Source organism: Phoenix dactylifera, chromosome 6, assembly GCF_009389715.1.
Source record: "Phoenix dactylifera cultivar Barhee BC4 chromosome 6, palm_55x_up_171113_PBpolish2nd_filt_p, whole genome shotgun sequence".
Classification (NCBI taxonomy): Eukaryota; Viridiplantae; Streptophyta; class Magnoliopsida; order Arecales; family Arecaceae; genus Phoenix; species Phoenix dactylifera.
The window spans coordinates 5624569-5651407 of NC_052397.1; the positions used below are offsets into that span (position 1 = coordinate 5624569).

At 36.5% G+C, this 26839-nt stretch overlaps 2 protein-coding genes across 12 annotated transcripts; one reads left to right on the top strand and one right to left on the bottom strand.

Annotated features, from left to right (window-relative positions):
* The first annotated feature begins 651 nt into the window (after positions 1-651).
* On the top strand, positions 652-13692 carry LOC103720215. Of its 4 annotated transcripts, none has more exons than XM_039127261.1 (9): positions 652-805; positions 931-1097; positions 2025-2072; positions 2241-2288; positions 7159-7514; positions 10035-10246; positions 10521-10777; positions 10868-11046; positions 13120-13692. In XM_039127261.1, the coding sequence occupies exons 2-9, from the start codon at positions 941-943 to the stop codon at positions 13192-13194; spliced, it is 1332 nt and encodes a 443-aa protein (XP_038983189.1). In that variant the 5' UTR covers positions 652-805; positions 931-940; the 3' UTR covers positions 13195-13692. The 4 variants fall into 4 exon arrangements, 2 of the variants coding, with proteins under 2 accessions (XP_038983189.1, XP_038983190.1); XR_005512151.1 differs by having other exon boundaries at positions 658-1097; positions 10521-10748; positions 13120-13196; positions 13347-13692; XM_039127262.1 differs by having other exon boundaries at positions 660-1097; positions 13120-13196; positions 13347-13692.
* A 385-nt stretch (positions 13693-14077) lies between these two features.
* Positions 14078-26557, bottom strand: LOC103720216 (V-type proton ATPase subunit D-like). Of its 8 annotated transcripts, none has more exons than XR_005512153.1 (5): positions 26331-26557; positions 24643-25535; positions 23190-23338; positions 16123-16199; positions 14078-14597 (listed from the first exon to the last, which is right to left on the bottom strand). XR_005512153.1 is itself a non-coding variant. In XM_039127263.1 (3 exons), exon 2 carries the CDS (start codon positions 25461-25463, stop codon positions 24669-24671), a length of 795 nt encoding a protein of 264 aa, XP_038983191.1. In that variant the 5' UTR covers positions 25464-25535; positions 26331-26557; the 3' UTR covers positions 14078-14597; positions 24643-24668. The 8 variants fall into 8 exon arrangements, 3 of the variants coding, with proteins under 3 accessions (XP_038983191.1, XP_008808039.2, XP_008808041.2); XR_005512152.1 differs by having other exon boundaries at positions 16123-16202; XR_005512155.1 differs by lacking the exon at positions 23190-23338.
* Positions 26558-26839: the final 282 nt, after the last annotated feature.

Genomic DNA, 26839 nt, shown 5'->3' on the forward strand with positions numbered 1-26839 from the left:
ATAAGAAATAAAAGCAATATCTAATTGGTATGTAATGTCAAGAGAGTTTCACAAGTTATTCAAAAAACATTCTCAAAAATCAAATCCACATGTTTTAAGCAAATATGATGTTTTAATATATTTAATCATTGGTAACTACTTTTTGCATATAAAATCACCATATTTGGAAGAGAATGAGTTATCTCGCATAAAAAAAAAAAAGGCAAGAAGATCGAAGCTAGGTATTTCAGTTCCTCTTAAAATCATTTTTTGACTTATTGTAGAAATATTTGCAAATAATGTAACCAAGTGTTTATTTTTTTAATGAGTGCTTTCTATTTAAAAAAATTATAAAAGAATTTTCTAAAACAACACCGAACATGTCCACAGTCAAGAAAGAAAAAATAAATTAAGGCACACCTGCACATAGGGGAACGAGTCAAAGAAATAATTGAAATTTATCAAGAAGAGAAGAGGTATAATTCCGAGTCTCTAATTGAATAAAAAATAGTAAATTTTTAAATCCAGTTATACAGAAAAAGTTGAGCTATAATTCCGAGTCTCTAATTATACTAAAAGTTGAACCGGACCGAGTAGAAGAAATCACCGACACACTTACATTTAACTCCCTATCTATCTAAAAAATTACAACATTACTTTTTATGACGAACGAACACGGGATCTTGGTACGAGCCCTTCATTGAGAGCGGGTCAGAGAGAGAAGAACCTCCGTCCGACCCTCATGGCCTCATTCATCTCCCCTCTCTTTGCATCTCGGTCTTTCTCTAGATCCGATCTCCCGAATATCTCTTCTAAGACCCTAACTGTAAGCCCGACTCTTGCAGGAATTGCGCGATTTTCCCTTCATTCTTCGATGAATTTTTGGTATTTCTCGAGGTTCTAATTCGAGTTTTCTTAACTTGTTCCGTGGTTCGAAATTCCCAATTGGAGTGATCCTGGAATGGCTTTCTACCGGCTCATTGGCGAGTGGTCGCGATCTCGCCGGTGGAGAAGGTATGCGCGAGTCTGGAAGCGGAGATGCCCCCTCTGGATATTCTCGCTCTGTTTGCTTTCTTTAGTTTATCTCTCCTTCTTCGATATAAAGGTCCAATTCCATGGTGAGTTTCCGAAATCTTTTCTCATCGTACTTCTTAATTTTTTTTCAAAAGGTTTGCTTTTATCTAAAATGCGATTTAATCGCTTAAATATTTCTTTTCATGTTTCCATTCGGTTTATTTTTCAGCATAATTCCAGACTTATTGGTGTGTCTCGACTCCTCCGTAATTGGATGGGCTTGAGTACGCTGATTGTACTATCTCATGTTTGTTATCATAAAATATGTGCAGGCAATTCAAAATTGAGTAGAAGTATGGAGTAAAGAACGAAGAGATATTGGAAGTTGACATTCTTATTAATGTTTGTAGTTAAGATAATGACAGTGTAGCTGGGAGAAAGTTGCCATATAGGCCATTTCTCGAGGGGATAAAGTCCAGTCGCTTCTCTTGTCTCTCTAGAGACAACGGTAAACAAGGTTTTAAATGGCCTAAATGGCAACTTTAAATCCTATAGGCCGGGGTTGTTCCAATTTCTCCATGGGAGTCCCACCGGTGGTCGAATTAATTTAAACCAGATTTGGCTGAAGTTAAACTTATAGTAAGCATATAAGACTGCTGATCTCCAATTTAAGCAAATAATTTAGATCTCTGAGAGGACCTTGTAGATTCAAGACAATATTAATTCAATTAGATAATTGCAAGCATTAAAGTAAAACACATGATCTAATGTTTCCCATATAAGTAATTTGGTTACAACCTGCTTTATCACCTGTGTATGTTTCATCTCTGAACCATCTCATGTCTTTCTACCAAGTTAGGTGTGTATAGTTTTCTTTCTCGAGATATTTTTTCCTCATTACATGATCTTTGTTCTGTTATTTGTGAAAGTCTGTGATTTAGCAATTTGGAGTTTTTAGTGCCATTTGCAAGCTTTTTTGTTCTTTATACTCATTACATTCATGTGGAAGAAATCTAATGTATTTTCATCAGGTTTGCGCCACGGGCTGGTGAACCAAGGAATTTCTGTAGATGAAATTGGTAAGAGCAATTGGAGACATGCCCATGACTGCATAACTGTTATTTCTGTTTAGGTTCAACATTCTTATACTGGTGCTGAATAAGAAGGTGTTGTAAGTGCAATAGCTTTGTAAAATTTGGACTTGCTTTCCTACAATAAAAGTAATGTTTCACATGCTAGTGCTGCAGGTGAACTGGAGTTCTCTAGACCTCCAAGAGCCAAATCTCGCAAACATCGTAAGAGTTTTCCCTTAACCTTCTCATGTTTTCTAAACCTTTTGCTTCTTTTGTGTGTGCATTTTTGTGTGTAAGGGTGTCTTTGTCCTTTCCATAATATTTTTCATAATTTTTCCATAGGAAATTTCTTTTTTAATCCAAGTGATATATACTTGGATAGTATTACTTACTTTCTGGCTTAAATTCAATTGTTTATATGTGATAACTAATAGGTTTCATTGAAGATGGCATCTGTTATATGTTATTTTTGTGCCAGATATAACAAACTTAAGTTACAAAGATTTTATTATTGACTTCCAGAATCGGACTATTCCCATTCTTCTTCTTCTTCATCTTCTTCTTTATACAAAATGTTCAGAGAAAGGGTGTCAAGAGAAAGGAGTGGCTGGTATTACCTGAAAAATTTGTTTGGGTGTATAGAGTCCAACAAAAAATAGTTATAAAAGAACTTATGCAGAGGCACTTCCATGCTATCTGCTTAGGAACAGACATAATTGCATAAAATTATGAACTACTGAATTAACTTTACCATTCAATATGAGCTTCAACTTGAATGACTATATTATGTGTTATATTCTGCTAATGGATAGGAGAGGGAAGAAATGGTGAGATGACGAAACACTTTGTGTTTAAACTGCTTTGTGTTTATAATTGAATTCTGACACCTAGATTCAAGTTCCTTTTTAAAAAAGTGTAAAATCTATTCCTACTACTGTCACTTTAGGCTAATCTCAACACATCACTTAATGTTTCGCGTGCCTAGAGGTCCCTTCCATTCATGGCAAGTGCCAAAAGTATCAACACTTTGAAAATCATAAAAGAAATTGAATCACCTAATATGAGATGTTGATAGAGTGAAGTCAACAAAGTATTTTGATAAAGACCAAAATGACATTTTTTACTTTCTATTCATTTTTTCTAGCCCTTTTTGTATTATACAAAATGGTTCCATATTCTTAGGCTGTGGTGGTCATGAAATAACCTTGGAGGGAATTAGAAAAAATTATTGAGGTTCTGTAGAAGTAATGGGCTTATTCCGTAGGATTCCGCAGGATCAATGCCTTTTGGTGTTTGGTTGGAGGAGTAAGCAGGAGGGTAAGAGAAGGGGATAGAGTGTGCTTAATGCCTCTGGATTTAGTGATGATTCAGATTTTCGTTGCAAAGATAAAATTACAGTCCCACTTTTTTGTGTACTAATGAATGGATAGAAAGAATGGAGGGTCATATAGTATTTGGCTAATGACATGGGAGGGGATAAGTCTATTCCACACCTCCCCATGGAGTAGACTCATCCGTTAAGTAGGAGGGATATTGATCCGGGACGATCTCTAGCACTTACGAGTGTCTTGGTTGTCTCAGCCCCACGCCAGTGGAATCACACGACGCGCGGGAGGAAGCGCGTTCCGAGTTCCATGCGAGGAGAACCATACCCGACGTGTGTTCCGAGTTCCATGCGAGGAGGAGAAAGCATCCCAACGTGAAGATGATGGTGAGTCCCATACATTCGCCAAGCAGGAGGAAGCTCGAGCCGAGCCATCCCGCATCATGCACGGTAACCATTGCATGGACGTGGGAGTGAGGAGCGTGGGATGCGTGTTCCAAGCCTACTCCCGAGCCATCATGCATCCGCGCCTGGGTCCCACCTCAAGAACTATGCACAAGGGATGGGGGAAGTTTTCCGAACTAACCCGCGTGACGCGCTTGTTTTGTTGCATGGCATAATCTCATGCAACGTGGGACCCGGGAGGCTTTGAGGTACCTCTGAGCCATGCATGGTTATTGGGGAGAACGTGGGATGTGGGGGAGTAGCATGGGAAGCCAGTTCTTTGTTCCATGCAGTTGCACCACATAACCACTCGACATCTTGCTCACTCCAGAGGAGGTGGTCCACGTCGGGTTCGTGGGATTATGGGAGAGAAAGAGAGAGTAGGGGAAGAAGCTTGGGAGTTAAAAAAGGAAGGGATAGCCTCTGTAGTAGGGGGGGAGACCTGTAACAGAGAGAGTCATAAGTGTATGGGAGCTCTTCCCAATATAACCCCTTGGTCCCAAAAACATTTCTCTCTCCTATTTGAACGATCAGAACGAAGGCTTTGTGATTCTATCTCCCTCGTTCGGATCAGATATCCCCTTACGCATCATAGATATGGAATAGGGTATCTTGTCCCCCCCCCCCCTGTGGATTTCACCACTGTTTTAAAAAGCAGGTTGGGCGCTCAACCAAGCAGCTGCCTAAGGCAAATCAAGCCCCCACACACCCTGCCTTGGCCCGCCACTAAGCAGGCGCTTGGATGCTCATCAACGCTTAGGCGACCTCTCAAGTTGGGTGCCTGGGCTGGTTTTTAGCAGGTCAGATTAGCTTGGGTCAGGTATTGATTTTTGACTTGCTGTCCGACCCATCAGCCATTCCAACTTTCCCTTTCAAATGGAGCGGTTATTGGAATGAGCCCTAGGGCCTAATCCCTAAGACAATGGGAAGAACAAAGATGAACAGCGGTGACCGGCGCTCGAGGACTTCACAGTCAATGACAATTGGTGATCAGGAAGGATACTGTCTTCTTCTTGTTGTTCTTCTTCGAAGCAATAGTGCTGGTGGGTCTTGCCATCATAGGCAGCTGCTACCCTATAGTTGGGGCTTCTTCTTCTTCTTTTTATGTGTCTGGTTACTGGAACCAAAATCATGTTGGTGGGTTTGCCATCGTCAGCAGCAGCTACCCTACAATTGAGGCTCTGGTTCTTCTTCTTCTTCTTCTTCTTCTTTTGTGTTTGGTCACTGGGACCAGTAGTGTTGGTCGGGGTTGGCATCATGGGTTGCAGCTGCTCTACAGTTGAAGCTGCTATTCTAGCCTTCCTTGGACTGCAAAGGGCTGTTCAGAGTAGCAGTGTTTGTAGCTGGTGTCATTGGAAACAGCAACTGCTGATGACAGTAGTGGTGCTGCTGCCACATTGCTGTTAGTGGCGCTGCTGACACTGCTGTTGCTGGTGGTGGTTGTCCAAGGAATTTAGCATCTACTAGACTAAAGAGGAAAAAAACAAAAAGGAGGAGGAGGATTGGGAAACAAATTGGTATAGTCTATACTCTATAGTCTCATTAGTTTATTTATTAGCTGGTCATACCATTGTTTTCATGCTTTTAATACTATTCTTCATTATTGTCTCATTTTTAAAAGTTTTCATGATATCATATCATTTAGTAGTTCATTGTAATGTTAAATTTAATGCCTTTGATGTTTTGAAAATTATCTTACTTTTAGATTTGGTTACTAATATATGAAACATTTTGTGGGTTGTTATTATCTTCAATATTTTCAAGGAATCTCCTCGTATTTATGATTGTTTTGTATTTTTTAATTCATGAGACCGCCTTGAACTCTGGGCGCCTGCCTAGTGCCTAAGTGCTTGGCAGTCCCCTAGTCACTTGTCTTTCACCTAAAGTTTTTTTAAAACCTTGGATCTCACCAATGTGATTGTACTTATTGGTGTTCACAAATGCTAAGATAGTTCATTCCTTCTTTAAGTGCATGGTCATTCAGATGTTTTTGTTCATAATATATGGAAGATAATCTACATTCATTAATTATTCTCGTTAGAACAATGTCCAGTATCTAGAATAACATTAAAATACAGATGCATCAATTATTATCTCTTGGTCCTCATTAGTTTTTTAGTTATGCTTTTTGTTATTGTTTTTCTTCTCCTTGCCCCTTTTTTTTGCATGAGAAGAATCTTTTGGACTTCTTAGTTTGTGTGTTATAAGAAAATAGCACTTACAGAATTATTGTTACTTGATAATTATGATTGATGTGGAGATCAACAGAAGGCCTAATTGTACAGGATGCTTGTGGAGATTTACATAAAGTTGTACTTCTCAACATTTGTGACATCTTTATACTATGATATCAAATCCCATAGTTGAATATTATTGGAAAATCCAAAATAACCCACTCGTTATATGAGATGGTTGTCTGGCCTGATTGGAGGGAAAAGGTAATATTGCATTTCATATACTGCATTTCTTGCTTCCATATGATATGCATGAGCAGTTGGTGTTTGAGCTGCCTGGGGCAAACATAGCACATATGAAGCTTTGAGGAGAATTAGGACATGTGTGTTGTAACACATTAACATGCATATAGAAATTTATATGAGTCTTGCTTGTACATGCCAAAAAAACCTAACCAGAATTTGGTAAGGTTAAACACAATTTTATTGCCAGTGTTGCAGTGAGGAAGAACCTTGCAAACCTTTTGTTGGTTAGCATCCCTGGCCTATCTGTTTGGTGTTAGTTTTTCCATTCTATGCTTGTCTAATAGACAAAATGGTGAACCTGTAACTTGACTTTATCATCTTAAACATGGGAAAGCAAAATGCCAAAACATATGAAGATATTGGATAAATATAATGATACTGATCGATGGAAACAGATTTATGTAGTTAGTGACTGGTTTGAGGTACTTCTGGAGACTTCGAAAAGGTTATTTTTTAATTGAACTGAAGAGATAATTAGGTAGGACATTCCTGACTGATTTACAGAAATTGCCAGTACTTTGAGGGAGGTCTACAACGGCGAAAAAAAGATTTTGCAATATTGCAGAGCATATTTTTTTTAGTATGAAAGTACTGCACTTTTAAGATGGAACAAGAAACATCTCTAATCCAAAATATTAAAAAATTTTCTTATGCTATATAGAAATCACAGTCTTGCTTGTCGATCAAAGATTTTTTACATAGAATATTCTACGTAATAGATCACTGTAGCCTCTTAATAATGCTTTCATTTTTCTTACATGATTCTAAGGTTACTTAGTTTTTCTTTTAATTCAACTAAAACTTATTCCCATGACTGTTTATTTTTGTATGATGAACATTTCAGATGTTCAATGTGAAGTTGGATTTCTGGAGTCAGTTGATGACCTTGTGGAGCCAGAAAACTACATGAATTTTACACAATTTTTGCTAAGATACATCACTAAAGAGGAGATACCTCGTGGGAACAATGTATTTGAGCCTCGATTTGGTGGACATCAGACCCTTAAACAAAGAGAGAACTCATACTATGCTAGAAGTCAAACACTTCATTGTGGTTTTGTCAAAGGACCAGAGGGATTCCCTAGCACTGGATTTGATTTGCATGAGAAGGACAAAGAATACATGGCTACTTGCAAAGTTGTGGTATCATCTTGCATTTTTGGAAGCTCTGATTTTTTGAGGAGGCCAACAAAGAGTAAGGTATGCACTTTTCTAATCCAAAGGCAACCAACTTCTTCGTTTAGCATTGTTATATGTATGTATGTATGTATATATATGTATATCTTTATGTACGTATATCCATGAATAAAGACACAGGCCTCATATCTTTCCACGTGTGAACAACGCATGTATTTGCTGACCAGGAAAGCCAGAGATCGACAAGTGCATTATGTGCCAAATTTGCCGTGTTATATTTTTCGTGCTGATCAATTTAACCATAATCACCTCTATATGCCTAGCTTCGGTGTTGGTTCTTGAAGTTTTTTAAGTCATAAAGTGGGTACTTGGTTTATATTTTAATGTGTTAAAGCAGGAATTTTGCCGTGTTCACATCTACCGTTTGGTTCAACTTCTCATTTATCATTGATAACTATAAAATATTTTGAAAAAATATATGTTTTCCTAAAAAAAGTAATTTAAGAGATGGCAAAGTTGCTTTTGAAGGAACCCATAAGCTTGTGTAATTTTTCTGGTGTATATTGATTTAATCAGAGTGCCATGAGTAAGGAAATCTGCCATATTGGTGATACTTCCAAGACTGACAATGAAACATCGCCACATTGTAGCAATATCCTCTCATTAAACAGTGAAATGAACTTCTAAGGTGGCTTGCCATTGTTGGCTAGAGAATTTTTGTTACTCCAATCTTTTTCCCCTCTTTGGAAAATTTTTGCAAGGATGTTGGCCTCCAGTTTTTATCACGTCTTCACCAAGAATGAATTGGAAACCTTCAGTTAAATCTCACCGATATATTCTTGTACCACTTAACCATAAACAGAAGCCAGTGGGTTGCTAAAGAAGCTAACATTGTAGTCAAACCTAGGGATTGCCAGGGAAGGAGACCTTCACGTTGGACAACAGAAGAATTTTGCAACGTTAAGTCCAATCACACTCCAATTCCCATCTCTAGGCAAGATGAAGGAATTTTACCTCTTCAAACATGCTGGTAGACCAGACCATTTGTTTATTATCAAATATCAACTCTAATCACAAATAGAAGGCTCTGTTTAACTGTTTAAAACTTTATTTTTCCATATGCTCTACATCAGTGGGTGAAGTGGAGCTGCAATGCTGAACTGCCTAAGCAACCCTGACAACAATAAGAAATATCACACTCTACATGCCACCTTATAGTGGAGGAGAAGATGGTTTGCTAACTTGCCATACCATTAACATATAAGCAAAATGTGCAAGTTGATTTGAAATTGTATGTTGGAAAACTATTGATTCTGATCTTATTCCAATGTTATTTTTTTTTCGCATCCAAGAACGTTTTCATTTTGGCTGTCATGGCATCTTTCTTTTCTAGTGTATGTATGGAAACTCTCCTCTCAGATCACCATCTTCACAATTACCTAGAGAAAAAAAAATGAAAAATCTTAGAGAAAGCACTTAAAAGCTCCAGGTTTCAGATTCATTTCGCCCTCTTCAGCTTGTGATCATAAAAGAATTCATTCCTTCACCACCAACTAAAGTACCTGCATATTTGATTTTGCAAACATAACATAAATCAGCACAATCTGTCCCAAAAATTTCTAAATCTCGCCCAACTTCCATCTAATAATGATTAGTCCCTGATGATCAAGCATTTTTCTTCCAACAACATGGAGTCTCTTCTAAAGAATTTCAATTTTGATATCCATCCACCATGTGGCTTATATTTGTTCAAACAAATATTGTTATTTAATCTTTTTGAATACCTTATCTTTCATCATCCAAGCAACTTGTATGAGATAGATGGCTATGACAAGCCATTAACTGGGCATCTGAAGCTTGGTTTGCCATGCTGCATCTAAGGGAAGTGGGACAGGTCATTGAAACATATCTGTTTCCGCATAGTTTTAATGATTATTTCACATTTTTTGCTGATTGATTTTATCTTGTTTTTAGTTAGGTCAGGGGAATGTTTAATGTTTAAGAATACCCATGTTGAATATGGCGTTTCTTCATTTAATTGGGCGATTGCCATTCTTCATTATTTTGTATTTAAAGCATTTTGCTTAGCTTATGTTATATTTGAGTTTGTTTAGTCAATCGATTTCATGCTTGATACTGAAGGGGATTGTCACACGTTTGTTATCCATGTTATTATGAAGCCATTGATTTTTATGAATTGGATAAATTATTTGAAACCTTTTCAAATGTTGAAAGATATATCTGTTCTTTTGTGTGCCTCAGCAATCTTTGTAGAACAGGAGGATTTTTGAGTGTGTTGATTGCTTATGGAGCGAAATGCATAATTTTGTTTTTTTGTAACTTTTCCAAGGATATTGGTCTTTAAATTTTTGCACATGTTACCAGCTTGTGTATGTTTCACATTGAAATAACATCTCTGAAGGTGTATTGCTCCTTGATTTTTTCAAAAGAAGGGAACTCCTTAATGTTATTTAATAGGAGAATAGGACCATGATTAGGCAAATTGTTGTTTGTGGAACAATTGTCTACTATAAGTTTTATATCATTGGTTTGATGAATGTTACCAGTTTGTAAATGTTACAGATTCGCGCATATTCTAAGAAGAATGTATGCTTCGTGATGTTCCTGGATGAGCTAACATTGGCAAAACTTTCTTCAGAAGGACAAATTCCCGATGACAACGGGTACATTGGTCTGTGGAGAATAATTTTAGTGAATAACTTACCATATGCAGATATGCGGAAATCTGGGAAGGTGCCGAAATTTTTGTCCCACCGACTTTTCCAATCAGCTAGGTAAGACAAATTCCCAAGAATATTGTTCTGTATTCTGAGTTGTATAACATGTAAATCATAGGATATTTATTACAAGTCAAATATTTCATGTTTTAAAAAGATGCATATAGATCTATTTATTCTTACAAATCAACCTTGATGATTTTGTTTTCAGAATTATATGAATGCCAGCCATTCTACACTATGTTACCAAATTATCTTTCTTTTGCAATCCTGGATGTATATGGTGCAAATGTTGGAAATGGGTTCATTAATTGGTATTTATCTATTCCAGGTATTCTATTTGGATTGATAGCAAAATGCGTCTTCAAGCTGATCCTCTGCTGATTCTTGAATACTTTTTATGGCGGAAGGGGTCAGAATATGCTATTTCAAGCCACTATGACCGCCATTGTGTTTGGGAAGAAGTTCTTCAAAACAAGCGCTTGAATAAATATAATCATTCTGCCATTGATGAACAGTTTCAATTCTACCAGTCAGATGGTCTGATCAAGTTTAACGAGTCTGACCCTAGTGTTCCTCTTCCGAGTTGTCTGTGTCATTTTCATGTCTTAGTTGAACCAACTTTATTTTTTCCCTTGTCATCCCATGATAGATTTTGTCATTACTGTGTTTTTGCAGATGTACCTGAAGGTTCATTTATTGTGCGTGCACACACACCCATGTCGAATTTATTTTCGTGCCTTTGGTTTAATGAAGTGAGTCGGTTTACCTCACGGGATCAGTTGAGCTTTGCATACACTTTCTTGAAGCTAAGAAGAATGAATCCTGGAAAACCATTTTTCCTAAACATGTTTAAGGTAAGTAAAACAAACCCTGGTAAGAGCTTTATTATAATGAGGTTTAAGTCCTCAACTTTGATGGCCTGATTATTTATTCTCTAACTTATGACTTTAAGTTTCTTTTCGATTATTAAATCATATTAATATAGGAAAACTACTAATGCTAGGGGATGAAGCTTTTATGCCATTATTTCCAGATAGGATGCCCATTTGCCATACTACTTTCATGCACTTCAGGCATGTGCAATTACCATTTTTGAAATCCAGAATCTCGTTCTTTTAAAACTTAGAAAAACTTATTAAATTAGAATGAGAAGTTTACAATTTTTTTTGGAAATGTGCATCTGTATGTAACTACAATATTGTGTACAATGTTACTCAGATAACGCGACAAATTTGCAAGCTTCCTATTGGTGACTAAGGTACAACTTGGCCACCAACAAAGTGAAAAAAGCCTAGATGGAGTGGCTTCATGTGTGGCTGATGCAGGACCACTTAGAGATGGTCAGTCACTTGTGGGAGGACCTAGGGAAAAGATTAAATACGTTAGGGCTAATCAGATCCATTTCTGTCTCTAGCCTCTATACAGAACAACAGCGATTGAAGGTAAATAGAAGGTCAAGAAAACCTGCCTTTAGAATTTTGATGATGGGGAAGGACATGACAATCAAGATTCTGAAAAGTTTTGGTCTAAATTAGAGGTTCAAGAGCTGACCTAAGTAAAAATCAGTAAACAAGATTATGACAGGTGGAACAAGATTCTGAAACCATAAATCCATAAAACTCATTTGTGTTTTAATTTTTCATCGCTAAAACTCCTTTTATAATCCCAAATAACCCATAAAGCCCTAATCTAGTAGCTAAACTTCAGGAAATCTTCAATCAGGAATGAATCGGAACGTTAAATGTTGTGTCTGCAGTTCTCTTTCTAGATGTTGATCATAGAAGGATGGAACCCTAAGGTACCACATTAGCTATCCACTTTCGTGTTCAGCCCTCCATTGTCTCAAACAGCAATTGGCTGGGTTTGAATGATGGGATTCTTAACCTTTGAGGCCACCTGTAGTTTGCAAGGTTCCTCAGTTGCTGTTGCACCAGTAACTTATGAGAAACCTGAAAAAATGGGTGTTTTCTCTAACTAGATTGTTAGATTATTTCTCGAGTGTTCTTTTTAAAGCATCAAACAGACACATCGATTTGGATGGAGGCCTACCTTTGACAAATTCAGTTTCCATTCTTCTATCAGCTTCATCTGTTGATTAACGGTCCTATCCTCCATTGTTATACTGAAGGTGGAGTCTGGAATGGCTACCTGAATGAAAGTGTTTTTGCTCCTCATAACTTTCAGGTTTATAATGCAAAAATGATATACTTCTAATTTTTGTTTTCAGCTTATCCATTTTAGTCCTTTTTTTTAATCAAAATTTGTTACTGCAGACATTCACAATTAGGTATTTTGATGAGAATTTTCCTTATTCCTCTCTTTTTTTCCTTCTGTCATTAAATGGATCATACTAGTACCCAGATTCTTTATTCTTAATATGCGATGAAGACATCATTTTATATGAGGCTGTAACAAGTACTCTGTGTGAAAAATCTCTCGGTGGATCTCCTATACTTTGATGCATGTAGAGTAATGAATAGTAAGGTACTTTTATTGCTGGATAGGGTAGTTGATATGGCATATCTAGGGTAAACAATAAATGGAAAATAAGGAAGGCAGCTATTATCCTTGTTGCATTTAAATTATTCCAGTTGGGACAACCCATTACTTTAAGAAAGACTCATTATAAGCAATAAATTCTGAAGGATACAGATGATTCTTGAATTGATAGAATCCACCAGTGTTTTAGAAAATGGGAAGAATAAGCTCCATTTCCTTCTGTCTTCAGCAATCTGACCTAATGAATGCGGACAAGAAGAGAATATGTGAGTTACCACTCATTTCATTCTTGGGACTTTTTTGGACGGTACAACATTACTATTGCATCGTCATCATCAAATGATGATGGGCTGAAAAGAAGTTTGTGACAGCACCATTGATTGATTATTTAAATCTTTTAACTTCCCCTCTTTTTTGGTATGACACAGGACTGCGAACGGAGGGCAATAGCTAAATTGTTTCATCACAGGACAGAAGATTCACATCCTCCACCTGCTTCTTGATGGTGAATTTTTTTTTGAGAAATTCTTCTTGGTAGAGGATTTTTTTTACATATTACTATCAGATTCCAGCTTGGTTATCATGGGGATGGGCAGTTCTAGCTGCCAGTTCTTCAGCTGCTATTAGACAATCTGACGGCTGAAGTTCTCTGCAGTTTGATGTACCTGAATTGATTTATATCCAGAACTATGAAAGGAAAGCATAAGGCTCTTCAGAGGACATTCAGGCTAGTCATCATGTGCAGTCTTGTAATTGGTGTTATGTATCTGATTTCTCTCTCTCTCTCTCTCTCTCTCTGAGAGCATCAAATTCACTGTATATCATTTCTCCGTCCAATTCAAATTTTATTGTGCTTCTCATTCTTTCGTACTAACTATTTTTTAACAAAAGCCAATCACATTTTCCTAGCATGTTTCTGAAAATGTTGTACAACAATTGATTTGGTAGTAACTGCCTCGCTAATTTCACATTTGCAATGAAGAATACTCAATATTATGAGATACCAGGGATGTTTTGCAGCATGATGCAAAATTCGATCTTATCTGTGTGCATTAGACTTCGTTGGTTCTGTTAATTTGTACATGTGAAACAACTGACTGGACAAACAGTTCCTGGGTTGTATATTTGTTAAGCTAGAGGCATTGTACCAGATCTGTACTGTACATTAGGTGCAGTTTTTTTTTTTTCTTCCCCGTTTTCAATCATAGTATGTATATGTTTTGAGGCATCCATTTGGAAAGATACTGGGCAGCGAAGGATATGATATCATATAAAGTGTATTAGACGTTCAATGAAAGTGTTTTGAGCGTTCGGTAAATATGTACTACCTATCTCGCACTTGCACCCTGGGGCAAAAATATCCGGAAACTTTTAAACAATTATGGGTACGGAAAATTCAATCTTTCTTCTGTAAAATCAATAGCTAAATAGATCTTTTGTGTAAAATTCACAACAAAAATATTGGCCCTTATTATCTTTGCTGACATAAAGTGATACTTTAAAAGATATCGATTGGAATATTCTGTTTCCATGACCATTTTCAGTAGAAGAATATTGCCATCGAATCACATGAAAGAAGGTTTGTTGGCTTGGCAATCGCGTTTAGCTGCTGCCTAGGCGTCGTGGCTCCTTGTGATTCTCGAGCGAGAGAGGGATTGGAGAGGAACTCCCTTTTTCGTGTCCTTCAGCTATGTTCGACCATGTAGTATTCTACCATGTAGAGCCATCCAAAGTAGGTTGCCCAGTGACCAACCAAGCCCTTCGGCAAATGGCGGTCGCTGGACATTTTAATTTGGTAGGATCACTATCCAGGAATGGTTTGGGATTTCGACCGGAGATACCGAGAGCAAGAGCCAGAGGAGCTGAAGGGCCGGCGGACTGGCGGCGCAGCCAAGAGGAAGTAGTCCTGCAAAAGCAAGCAGCGCAACTTCAGCTCTAGAAGGTCTTGGTAAAGTTCTGCCCATTAGGCATGAGTAAGCTGGTTGATACCAGCGAGGAAAGATAAATGAATCTTAATATACGGAGCAATGAAAAAAAATCAGTCTAGAATGTCAGCCGTCTTCCACCATGAACGTTGCTTGATTATGTGGCACAATTGGAAATGCAAATATAAAGAGAGCAATGAGAGCACAACACACCAGCCGATCGACTTTCTGAGTTGCATTTTGAGTTACTAAAGCATGTTTGCATTTTGAGTTACTAAAGCATGTTGTTTTCAGATGATCTAACCGGGCCGCTGTAATAATAAATCAACCTAAGTTGTAAGAAGTTTTCACAACCGAGTACAAGGCAGTTTTTGATATGTGTCAGAAATTATATATATTTACTTTTTGATTAAACATAAACTATTCCAATGTAATGGATGTGGATCAAAGTTTTATGGCTAATTAAAAATCTGTCCCATCCTTATTGTAGAAATTTCCTCCAACTGATATTATAAAAAATCAGCATTGAGGTCATATTTGTAATCAGGCTTTGGTGGTAGCATTTACATGCCTGTTAAGAATAACAGATAAAAATTACTATTGGTACTTGCATTGCATTTATAAAGATAAAGTTTAGATCTTAATATAATTTAATTTTGATTTACTTGTATTTAGTTTATAAAATAATTAATAAAAATGGGCGACAATAGTGATCAGATATAGGGCTTTGATTATTATAGCCAACACTTTGGTACTCATACAAGCTCAATACCTTTGCAATCCATGGTGCAAACAATGACTTTAGTAAAAGGTTGACTGAAAATAACTTTTTTTGCTTGGTACAGAAATAAGTTTTTTAATTAGAAATATACTGAGAGAACTTAGCAATATATAAAAATCACATCAAACAAAAAATTGGATAATAGATGAATAGGACTAAATGAAGATTTAATAAATTCTAAACACAATCAAACAGCAGCTGACTTCCCACCCCAACTTTTCACCTGCTTATCTCCTTTCTTCTCTCTTTCATTAATTCTTTTTTGGTTAGAGAGTTCCTCCATCACTAATTGACCATTCTCCTTTTTCACTTTTTGTACTTCATCATAGTCTCAAAATAAAATTAAACTAAGATGCAATGTTTATTTTTTCCCGTTGTCAGAAATGCTGTGTTGAGAAAAATATTAAACAATATTCTATTAATTCAAATGAAGCTTTTGTTATGCATAACTGGTATATATGAAGTGTATATATAAAAATATATTTTCAGAAAGGTAAGTATGAAGTATGTATTTATTAAATGTTCATTTACTGCAGGGCCTAAAAGTAATAAAATCCCATGGTTACACTATCACTTTGTATAACAACACTAATCCACTATCAAGGTTCAGGACATGAGAGCATACCCGACAAACGTTCTATGCTGTTTTCAGAGTGTCTTATTCTGAATTAATCTTCATGTCATACAATTTAAGCACAAAAAAATGCTGCTAGAGAAATGCTTACCCACAAGCCTTTCCGGCACAACCAAAAAGCTTTTTGTGTCATTAGACATCACAGGTAGGTAAATGACTCCACGCTATCTTCTGCCACCAATTTTTAATTCATAATAAGCTGACTAGCTTGATCAATATGAAGCATTTAAACATCATGATAACAACAATCTTACCCAAACAGAGAGCATCGAATAAGATACAACAGTGAGCCACAAGGAAAAAAAATCTAAGCCGAACAGGCTAATGAAACATTCTAAATTGGATCACTTAAGATGACAACTGTGAACCGTAATGTTATTCTAAGGTTTCTATATAATGTTTAATTCTAGGAATAATGGATCCTGCTTGAAGCAATAAAATCTACCCCCTCAATTTTCAATGGTTATACACCATTACTTGAGAGAAGGAAAGGTACTCTTCTGGATGCAACTGCTGTTGATTTCCTTGCAACTGCCCCAAATCCAATCACTAGAACCAAGATGCATCAAAGAAACATCATCAGGTCATCCCATGGAATTATCACTGAAACAATGGTGTCTTTTTAGTGTATTATAGCAAATAATGTCAACTTCTGAAACAATAGCTAAATACGAAGTGACAGCAAGCAGCTTTTTAGTGTATTATAGCAAATAATGTCAGCTTCTGAAACAACACCTAAATACGAAGTGACAGAATGTGATTAAGCATTGTATGGTAAGAAGGGCCTCACACCATCACATTCATATGGAGGATACCAAGTTCTAGCAACTTACACTGCAGACCTTGGTCATTGAGTTCAATTATGAGAAAACATACAAGAATAGACACTAATGCAGCTAGTTAACACCAAAAGACCTGAAATTAAGCTTGAAAAATAGATATACATGTAATGTTCATAAAAGGCATACAGATATCCCTATATTGGTTGTTAGGGATGCTATGTATCTATCATCCTCTATTATCCTCTCAGATCAATTTATCCAAAATTATCACCTCCGTTGATCCTAAAATCTTCCCAAATCTCCTTTTCTTCCTTTTTTTTTACATTTTTTGGATCTATGCTCTGATTAAGTGTTTAACAAAGCATGCAATTTTCCTTCAGCTTTCCAACAGATCTAATTTTGAGATCATTAGAGCTCTTCATTCTACAAAATATTTACCACTCAATCTGTCATGTTCCACAGGGCTGCAAAAGTTTCTCAATATGTTTTTGTTTTCTCACTTCATCTAACATCATTTTGTTTTCTCAAAATCCACTCAATAGGATTCCTACATTCCCACCATTCAAACCTATAGCAATGGACCTCCTTCAAAACTTTACGATAATAAAAAGTAATAGAATTTAGTGACACCATGAGAAAATGTAAAGAATTCCTGTGCTGATCTTCTCAATAGATAATCCAAAGTTCTGTAAGTTAGAGCACAAAAAATTTACTCTATTTTTGACATAGAAACCAGAAATGACATCAAGGATTCACAGATGACAGAATGAAAATAAATTTGTGTCCTGCATTTTGCAGTTAAGATGGTATAGCCATAGGGAATAGAAGAGGAGGCAGCCACAAGAGTTAGTTTGGCTATACCATCCAACAGCATTTCTTCAAAATTTCAAACTTCTTGAACACTTGATGCTTTTAGGTGTTTAAACTAACTTGCTGACAAAGATGGAATATAACAGCAATGATCATCCCTCTAGCAGAAAGGTTATCCATAAATCCATATATAGGTGAAGTCCTCATAATAACAACCCCTCTTTATGCAGCATAACTTGTCATGTGCTCAAAACAATCCAGATTCTAGATATGAAAGCCCAAGCTTGCCTAAGAAGCACGGGCATAGAAGATGGTCTAAACATTACCACTGGAATGACCAAAAAAAAATTGTTCTACTCGAATTTCTGGTGCTTGTGAAGCCAAGAGATATGCAAAAGATGACACCGTAATTGCAAATTACAAGCAAAAGATAAAAAACGAGCAGGATGCTCTGTTCACATAAAAATATGGGTTTAAATAGATAAACCACAGAAGGATGTGAATGTTTGAGAAGTTGGTTTTGATTTTGGTTTAGGTTGAAAAAAATGGCTTCTAGTTTGGCAGTTTCCACGCTTTTACTCTAGTTCAACAGTTTCAGCTAAATATGATAAAGAAATTGAAAAATGTAAATTAGAAAAGCAAAAATGTTAAAAAAAAACACAATGAAGAAATACAAAATCAGTCAAGCATAACAGACTAGACATCCTTTCAAAACATATTAAATTATTAAAAACCTTTAGATGATTAGCTTTGCTATTTAATAATCTAAAAAATATATTTTGACAATAAAATGTCAAAAAGTCGTGTTTAGTGTTTTCTGTCGTTAGCAATTTAACATATGATAACAGATACAATTCTAGGGTAGCCAAATCAATGTCAAAGTCATATTTCCTCTAGATAGATCTACTAGGAATTTAATACCACCATATAAATTAGAATAAACATTTTATATATAAATTAAACTGGGTCGGCAGTTTCCAATTTAGGTTCTGACTTATGTTTCAATTTCCCACTTTCAAACAAAAAAAATGCAAAGTATGATACGATAAAACCTATCTAGAAGAAAGAAAGAAAGACGAAAGCAGCAGTCCAAGGATCTGGATTCATGAAAAAATGGAGCTTAGAATAAAAACAATTATCCATCCACTGTTGAATATATAATAGCTGGCGCAAGCATGGTGCCTGCAGAAAAGCATCCACAAGGGGAAGAACAAAACAAAAGACCAGCTAGGTAAGGTCAAATAACAAGAAAAAAGAGAGAATGCCTTAATATCATTTTTCAGTAGTGATGGTGGGATATAGTCATGAATATGGGCTAGACAAAACAAGGAATGAACAGTGAAATTTGATTCAAAAAACTGATAACAAATTAGTGCTGCGAAAAGCCGGCAAGCAACGCTTCTGATGCTTGTATTTGGTCATGGCGTACAGGTCACCTCGTCCATGATTAATTTCCCACAAAGACAAGAGAAACATGGATGTATATAAGATCATTATTAGCACATTATTCAACCTCCTAACATTAGGATTAACTCTGTTTGATCATCACCTAGTTTCTTCAAATCCAAACCCTTGAGCCATTCACTTGCGCCATCTTAAAGAAGCTACCGATCAATTACAGAACCATATAGCTTGATTTCTTCTGTAAAATCTTCAAAACACTCTACACAACATGTTTTTGATATAACCAGCATGTCGCTATATGCCGTCAGCATAGAAATCTTATCTATTGTGTAGTTGAAGTTACCAGACCGTAAGAAAAAAAGAAACTGATTGTGAAAATAAATTGTTATTCTATTGGAGTTTTTGCTTTTTTCTTTCTCATTAGTTTAATTGAGTCTTGCTAAAACCTAATGATGTAATGATATTCTGAACAAAAATTACTTTTTAGCCAGTTGGAAAAAAGGAATAATAGGAGAAAGCATGGAAATGGGGAAATGCAGTCACACAACTAGAGCACAAAAAATTTACTCTATTTTTGACATAGAAACCAGAAATGACATCAAGGATTCACAGATGACAGAATGAAAATAAATTTGTGTCCTGCATTTTGCAGTTAAGATGGTATAGCCATAGGGAATAGAAGAGGAGGCAGCCACAAGAGTTAGTTTGGCTATACCATCCAACAGCATTTCTTCAAAATTTCAAACTTCTTGAACACTTGATGCTTTTAGGTGTTTAAACTAACTTGCTGACAAAGATGGAATATAACAGCAATGATCATCCCTCTAGCAGAAAGGTTATCCATAAATCCATATATAGGTGAAGTCCTCATAATAACAACCCCTCTTTATGCAGCATAACTTGTCATGTGCTCAAAACAATCCAGATTCTAGATATGAAAGCCCAAGCTTGCCTAAGAAGCACGGGCATAGAAGATGGTCTAAACATTACCACTGGAATGACCAAAAAAAAATTGTTCTACTCGAATTTCTGGTGCTTGTGAAGCCAAGAGATATGCAAAAGATGACACCGTAATTGCAAATTACAAGCAAAAGATAAAAAACGAGCAGGATGCTCTGTTCACATAAAAATATGGGTTTAAATAGATAAACCACAGAAGGATGTGAATGTTTGAGAAGTTGGTTTTGATTTTGGTTTAGGTTGAAAAAAATGGCTTCTAGTTTGGCAGTTTCCACGCTTTTACTCTAGTTCAACAGTTTCAGCTAAATATGATAAAGAAATTGAAAAATGTAAATTAGAAAAGCAAAAATGTTAAAAAAAAACACAATGAAGAAATACAAAATCAGTCAAGCATAACAGACTAGACATCCTTTCAAAACATATTAAATTATTAAAAACCTTTAGATGATTAGCTTTGCTATTTAATAATCTAAAAAATATATTTTGACAATAAAATGTCAAAAAGTCGTGTTTAGTGTTTTCTGTCGTTAGCAATTTAACATATGATAACAGATACAATTCTAGGGTAGCCAAATCAATGTCAAAGTCATATTTCCTCTAGATAGATCTACTAGGAATTTAATACCACCATATAAATTAGAATAAACATTTTATATATAAATTAAACTGGGTCGGCAGTTTCCAATTTAGGTTCTGACTTATGTTTCAATTTCCCACTTTCAAACAAAAAAAATGCAAAGTATGATACGATAAAACCTATCTAGAAGAAAGAAAGAAAGACGAAAGCAGCAGTCCAAGGATCTGGATTCATGAAAAAATGGAGCTTAGAATAAAAACAATTATCCATCCACTGTTGAATATATAATAGCTGGCGCAAGCATGGTGCCTGCAGAAAAGCATCCACAAGGGGAAGAACAAAACAAAAGACCAGCTAGGTAAGGTCAAATAACAAGAAAAAAGAGAGAATGCCTTAATATCATTTTTCAGTAGTGATGGTGGGATATAGTCATGAATATGGGCTAGACAAAACAAGGAATGAATAGTGAAATTTGATTCAAAAAACTGATAACAAATTAGTGCTGCGAAAAGCCGGCAAGCAACGCTTCTGATGCTTGTATTTGGTCATGGCGTACAGGTCACCTCGTCCATGATTAATTTCCCACAAAGACAAGAGAAACATGGATGTATATAAGATCATTATTAGCACATTATTCAACCTCCTAACATTAGGATTAACTCTGTTTGATCATCACCTAGTTTCTTCAAATCCAAACCCTTGAGCCATTCACTTGCGCCATCTTAAAGAAGCTACCGATCCATTACAGAACCATATAGCTTGATTTCTTCTGTAAAATCTTCAAAACACTCTACACAACATGTTTTTGATATAACCAGTATGTCGCTATATGCCGTCAGCATAGAAATCTTATCTATTGTGTAGTTGAAGTTACCAGACCGTAAGAAAAAAAGAAACTGATTGTGAAAATAAATTGTTATTCTATTGGGGTTTTTGCTTTTTTCTTTCTCATTAGTTTAATTGAGTCTTGCTAAAACCTAATGATGTAATGATATTCTGAACAAAAATTACTTTTTAGCCAGTTGGAAAAAAGGAATAATAGGAGAAAGCATGGAAATGGGGAAATGCAGTCACACAACTCGAGCACAAGCTTTCAACAAATATGCTGGGCAAGCAACCAAAATAACACTACAGCTGTGTCAAAGCATTATTAAAAACTTATGAATGCATATCGTCTCAAAAGAATTAACTCAAGATCTTAATATTTAATTTAATGAGTGCATGAAGATGATAATGTGCTTCTAGGGTGTTGCAAGATCGTTAATGCCAGTAACTTAAAAGAAAATGATTACAAGTATATTAAGGGGAAAAATTGTTGTATTTTTCAAAAGGTTGGCAAATAGAGAGATGGATAAATGTGAAAAGTAAGATGGACGCTAGTAATAGCTAAGAAGGATATAGCTAAAAAACAAGTAAACCAGAGAAGCTTGAAATTCATATGAATCTAATCTTTAGAGAATATATAGATAGAGAGCTTATACAAGACAGTATCATCACACCCAATACAAAAAATATAAGGCCACTGAAGCTGAGAGGTTACTGGAATGTGTTGGGAAAAAGATTCATGTGAACGAGTGTTGTGAGAACATATTAGATAATAGCCTGCATTGACAAATAACATAGCAGTTGATAGATACAAATTGAGGAAAAAAGGTTCCATAAAGCCTAAAGCTCAAATAAACGGTATGGGGATTACTGGAATCAAGTGATGTTACACTTTTGTTTAGAACTTATGACATCTGGAGTAACATAAAACAATTGACAAAGGACACTTTGTTAATAACTCTAGTACAGGCATCGGTATATTCGTAATAGTGGAATTGAGTGATAAAGACAAAATTTGTTCATAAGCATCCAAAAGCATGGGGGATTACACATTTTCCTAGAAGAAAAGCAGCAACCCCCCCCCCCCCCCCCCTCTCTCCCTAAGTGATTGACCTAAAGTAATAGTGAACAAATAGAACAAATTACAGCACTTGCAAAAGATTTCTTACCTCTACAACCTACATAAAAGCAAGGTAATATAATACAAGCTAGAATCAAGGGTGTAACAGAAAGGTCTACATTTCAAGTAAACTTATGAAAAAGAATTAAGAGCCAAAACTCATAACATGTGCGAGTCTGGTAAAGAACAGAAACCAGAGTAGTAGAAAGTTAATTCTATAACAATTAACTAGGGGTGTATCACCAACTTGAGTGTGAAAGAAGGAAATGGGTGGACTTGAAAATACATGGGGACTTGAAGGATATGGATATATCACAAAGCCTACTAAAACAAATAATGACAGTTAAAAATGAAACAAAAACTAGAGAAATAAATCCACAGGGCAAAGCTATGGCCTTATTAAAAATTTTGGAATAAACCAAAAGGTAGGCAACTCTTAGGGGCATCTTGGTTAGCATGGATTTTATGAAAAGCGAAGATAACAGAATCCTATTTTAGATCTGACGCTTTTCAAAGTGGGCTATGGAAAAGCATCCAAATTACATCCAGGCTTGGTTCATTCATAGCTTAAGTCTCTCTTAAATTCATAGAGGTGTGAAATCAAACAGCCACCAACAAAATAATTTTAGGCAATCATCTTGAATGTTGGGTTAAATGAAAAATAATGTTGAGCTTGAAACCTTAGGCTTAGCAATGTGACAAGTTAGTTGAAGTGTCCCATCAGCATAGACAGTCAGCCCCATGATTGCATTGTTGCAATTTTATATCTCCAATACCCTCGTAATCTGATGAGTAACCAATAGCAGGAGGGGCTGAGGTATGAGCATATCTGGAGCCAGATAGGAAAGTTTAGAATTTTTTTAAATGATCAAAAAGTCCATAAATCTTGGCCTATATAACAACCAGGATATAGAAAATTCAGTCGATATAGTAAAAAACAGATAAGTTGTCATTTTATGGTCTAACTTTAGTATTCAGTGACTAGAAAACTGAACCTATAACAACACATCTAAAGGATATTAAAAATTTGATTGATACAATAATATCTTAGCAACATGCATCTAGGGCTATATTAGCCTATATCAGCCAAGGCCAATAAGTTATATATTGTATCAATAAGTGGAATATGGATACTCACCCATATATCCACTGAATGTAAATGCTAAGATGACCAAGTGGCCTCATGGAGTTCGTCCTCACACTCAAAACTTCACTTATAAATATAGAAATTTACATACATGAGGATGATTAAAAGTAGCAGCAAAATTGGGGACAAACTGAAGATAAGCAATAGACGGATGAAAAATATTTATAAAAAATAACACAAGGGTATTGAAAAATGAGTAAGCCACTTAATGATGATTGCGTACTAGGATAAGAATATATGGAAGATAAACAATTTGCCTAAGCGGAATAGGACTTCGTTCATATGGTTAAGTCTTCATTTGTGCACCAACATCAATGGCAAAAAAATCAGGGTTCATCATTACTTCAATGAGAAAGAATCATTTTAAGCAAAAAAGGTAGTCAGTACTGGTAATCCTATTATTTCTACATGATTGCAAATGTGCAAAAAAAAAAAAAAAAAAAAAAAAAAAAAAACAGAGGAAGATATAGTAACAACTAAGAGGAGTAGAAGAAGCAGTGGATGCATTTAACTCATGAACCAATATCTGAAAGAACCAATAGCCCAGAAATCTTCACTCAGAGGTGACCAATTGGATGAGAACACAGGAAAGAAAAAAATGACACCAAACATCAGGATAAGAGTTAAAATCAAGAAAAAACAAGCATGCAACCTTGCTTTAGAAGATAGGGCAGATCTTTTGACTTCACCACATTGGTTAATATGCTGCCACTATGATATTCAGGATTGAATTATAAATCCTACGAGCTTCAAACAACAAAGAAGATACATCTCTACATTATTTGATCCAGTACTACCTTTTCCTCTTTTGGGCCAAGTCACAATTCGTTGACATTATAGTTCAATACATGCATAAATAGATAAATAATGGATTTGGTCACAGAAATTATTACCATTGACTAATAAAAATGTCTAGGCATAGAATATGCACAATATTACTAAAAAGCCAGTAAACCTTTATTGGAAACAACATGAGAGCAACCCACCTAATCACCAAATGAATGTTCCCACATCAAAAGATAATATCCGCATCCTTCTCAGCCCCAGCAACAAGCAAGTTGTGGGCAGAGTTAATGGAGATACCCTTCTTGAGTGAGACCTTCTCAGCAAACTGCTCTTCAGCAAACTGCTTCGCAGCCTGGAGCTGCCGCTCAACCTCCCTCTTCTTGTACCCCTGTATCTTCTTCAGCCGGAAGAAGTCCTCTCGCTCAAGTTCATCAAGCTCCCCCCGGATGTAGTTGATGGTGTTCTCCAGGCGCGGCTTGACGACATTCTCAAGGGCATTGACTCTCCGGTTCGTGGTCTTAATGGCTTCATCAAGGGTGAGGAAAGAGGTCTGGAGCGAGGCAAGCTCCACAAGGACCTCAATGGCCTTAATATGTGCAGCACGGCAAGCCTGGATCTGCTGGCCTCCACGGGCAAGTCCAGTGAGGTCAGCCTTGGTATCGCCAGCACCTGAGTCAGTGAAGTGCTCGAACCGTGGGAGCTTGACTCCGGCAATATTCTCCTGGCGGGAGCGCACACGGAGGGAGGCAGACTTAACCGACTCGAGGACAACATGCTTGATGTTCTCACCAGCTACGTACTTGGCCTCAGTAAGGGCGAAGGAGGAGGCACGCATGATTTCACCCATCGATTCCTTGGTAGTGACGATCTTCTTTAGGATTGCTCGAAACTGGACAGTGAGGGCATCGCTCTTCTTCTTTAGGAGGGCATGGCCGCGGGTAGCGCCCACGAGGCGCGCCTTCATCACCCCAAGCATCGTCACCGTGGGAACGACATTCAGTCGCTGGCTTTGGCCGGACATCCTTCCTTAGTTACAAGATTAGGGTTGAAATCTTCTATGAGATGCTCGGAGGAAATTCTACAAATCAAACCTCTGCAAGGGATTTAGCTAGGGTTAGGTTTTTCTATTTTTCCCTTTTTTTGCCTTCAAAATCTAATAAGATGAACCTGAAAGCATTTAAAGTGAAGGAGGAATCAAAAAAAATCTCGTAAAATTCACCCAAAAATTATGTAATCAAGGAACAAAATCGGCCTTTTTAAATCTTACTTAGGGCATATAATAGGGTCAGGAGATCAGAGTTTCTTTAATTCTTCTATGCAATATTCACGAGAAAGCCTAGAGTACCGTCTCTGCTACGGATTTAGCTTACTATTTCCTTATAAGATCTAAACAAATGGACGACGCACTAGATTACATGAAACATCACAAAATCTCGCCAAAATATCCAAAACTAATAATATGAAAATTGAGCCAATGAACTGCTTAATACCATTTCTCAGAGCTTGTACAACGACTACACGATCTTGTTTTTTTTTTAAAAAAAACCCTTAGATTTTTTCGCTTTTCCGCTAGCTATAGCCTATTCTTTCCCATAAATATCCAAAATAGAGGATGATCAAGGGAGTTTTAAATATCAGAAATATTAAAAAATCGTAAAAACTACTGTACTATATTATACAACAATTGTTGCCTCGCTTCATGCGGAAAAACCAGAATGAACATCTGTCTTATCAGACCGCTTGAGATCCGTTAGGGCGCCACCCCCCGTCATCGGCCTCAGAAACAAGAAAAAACATCAAATTGTTCGCTTTTACAGGGAAATTTCTCGAAAATTGCTATAAATATTGATTATCGAACGATTCCGAAACGATTTCGTTGGATGCTTACCAGATAATCGATCAGGACCACAGCGATCTGCGATCCCTCTTTCCTCAACGGAATTCTCCGATTGAGATCTCCAACCGGAAATCTCAGCAGGAAGAAGACGTAGCAGAGAAAAGAATCTCCTCCCCCCTTGGAAACGGGAATCAGGGCCAACTACCCGAGAGTTACGAGTAGTCCGGACCTGAGAAAAGACCAGTCCCGGCCGAAGCTTAATAGCAACCCGCGATTCGGGCTCTAGCCTGAGTCCGTACAGGTGTTAATAGAGCCCATGTCACATAAACAGATAGAGTGAAAAAAAGGAATCATGGTGAGAAAGTTCAATGACTTTCAGGCTTCTACAATGCTCACCATTCTAATGAGAGTTTTTGGACTTAAAGTTCTATTATTCCATCTCTATTGAGTTGTCTTTTTGTTTTTTTTCTCTAACACAGCTGGTTGTACTCACACACACGATTAGTATAAGCAACTAATGTAAAAAATATAATAAAAAAAAATTATGGTGGCGAGTCGGT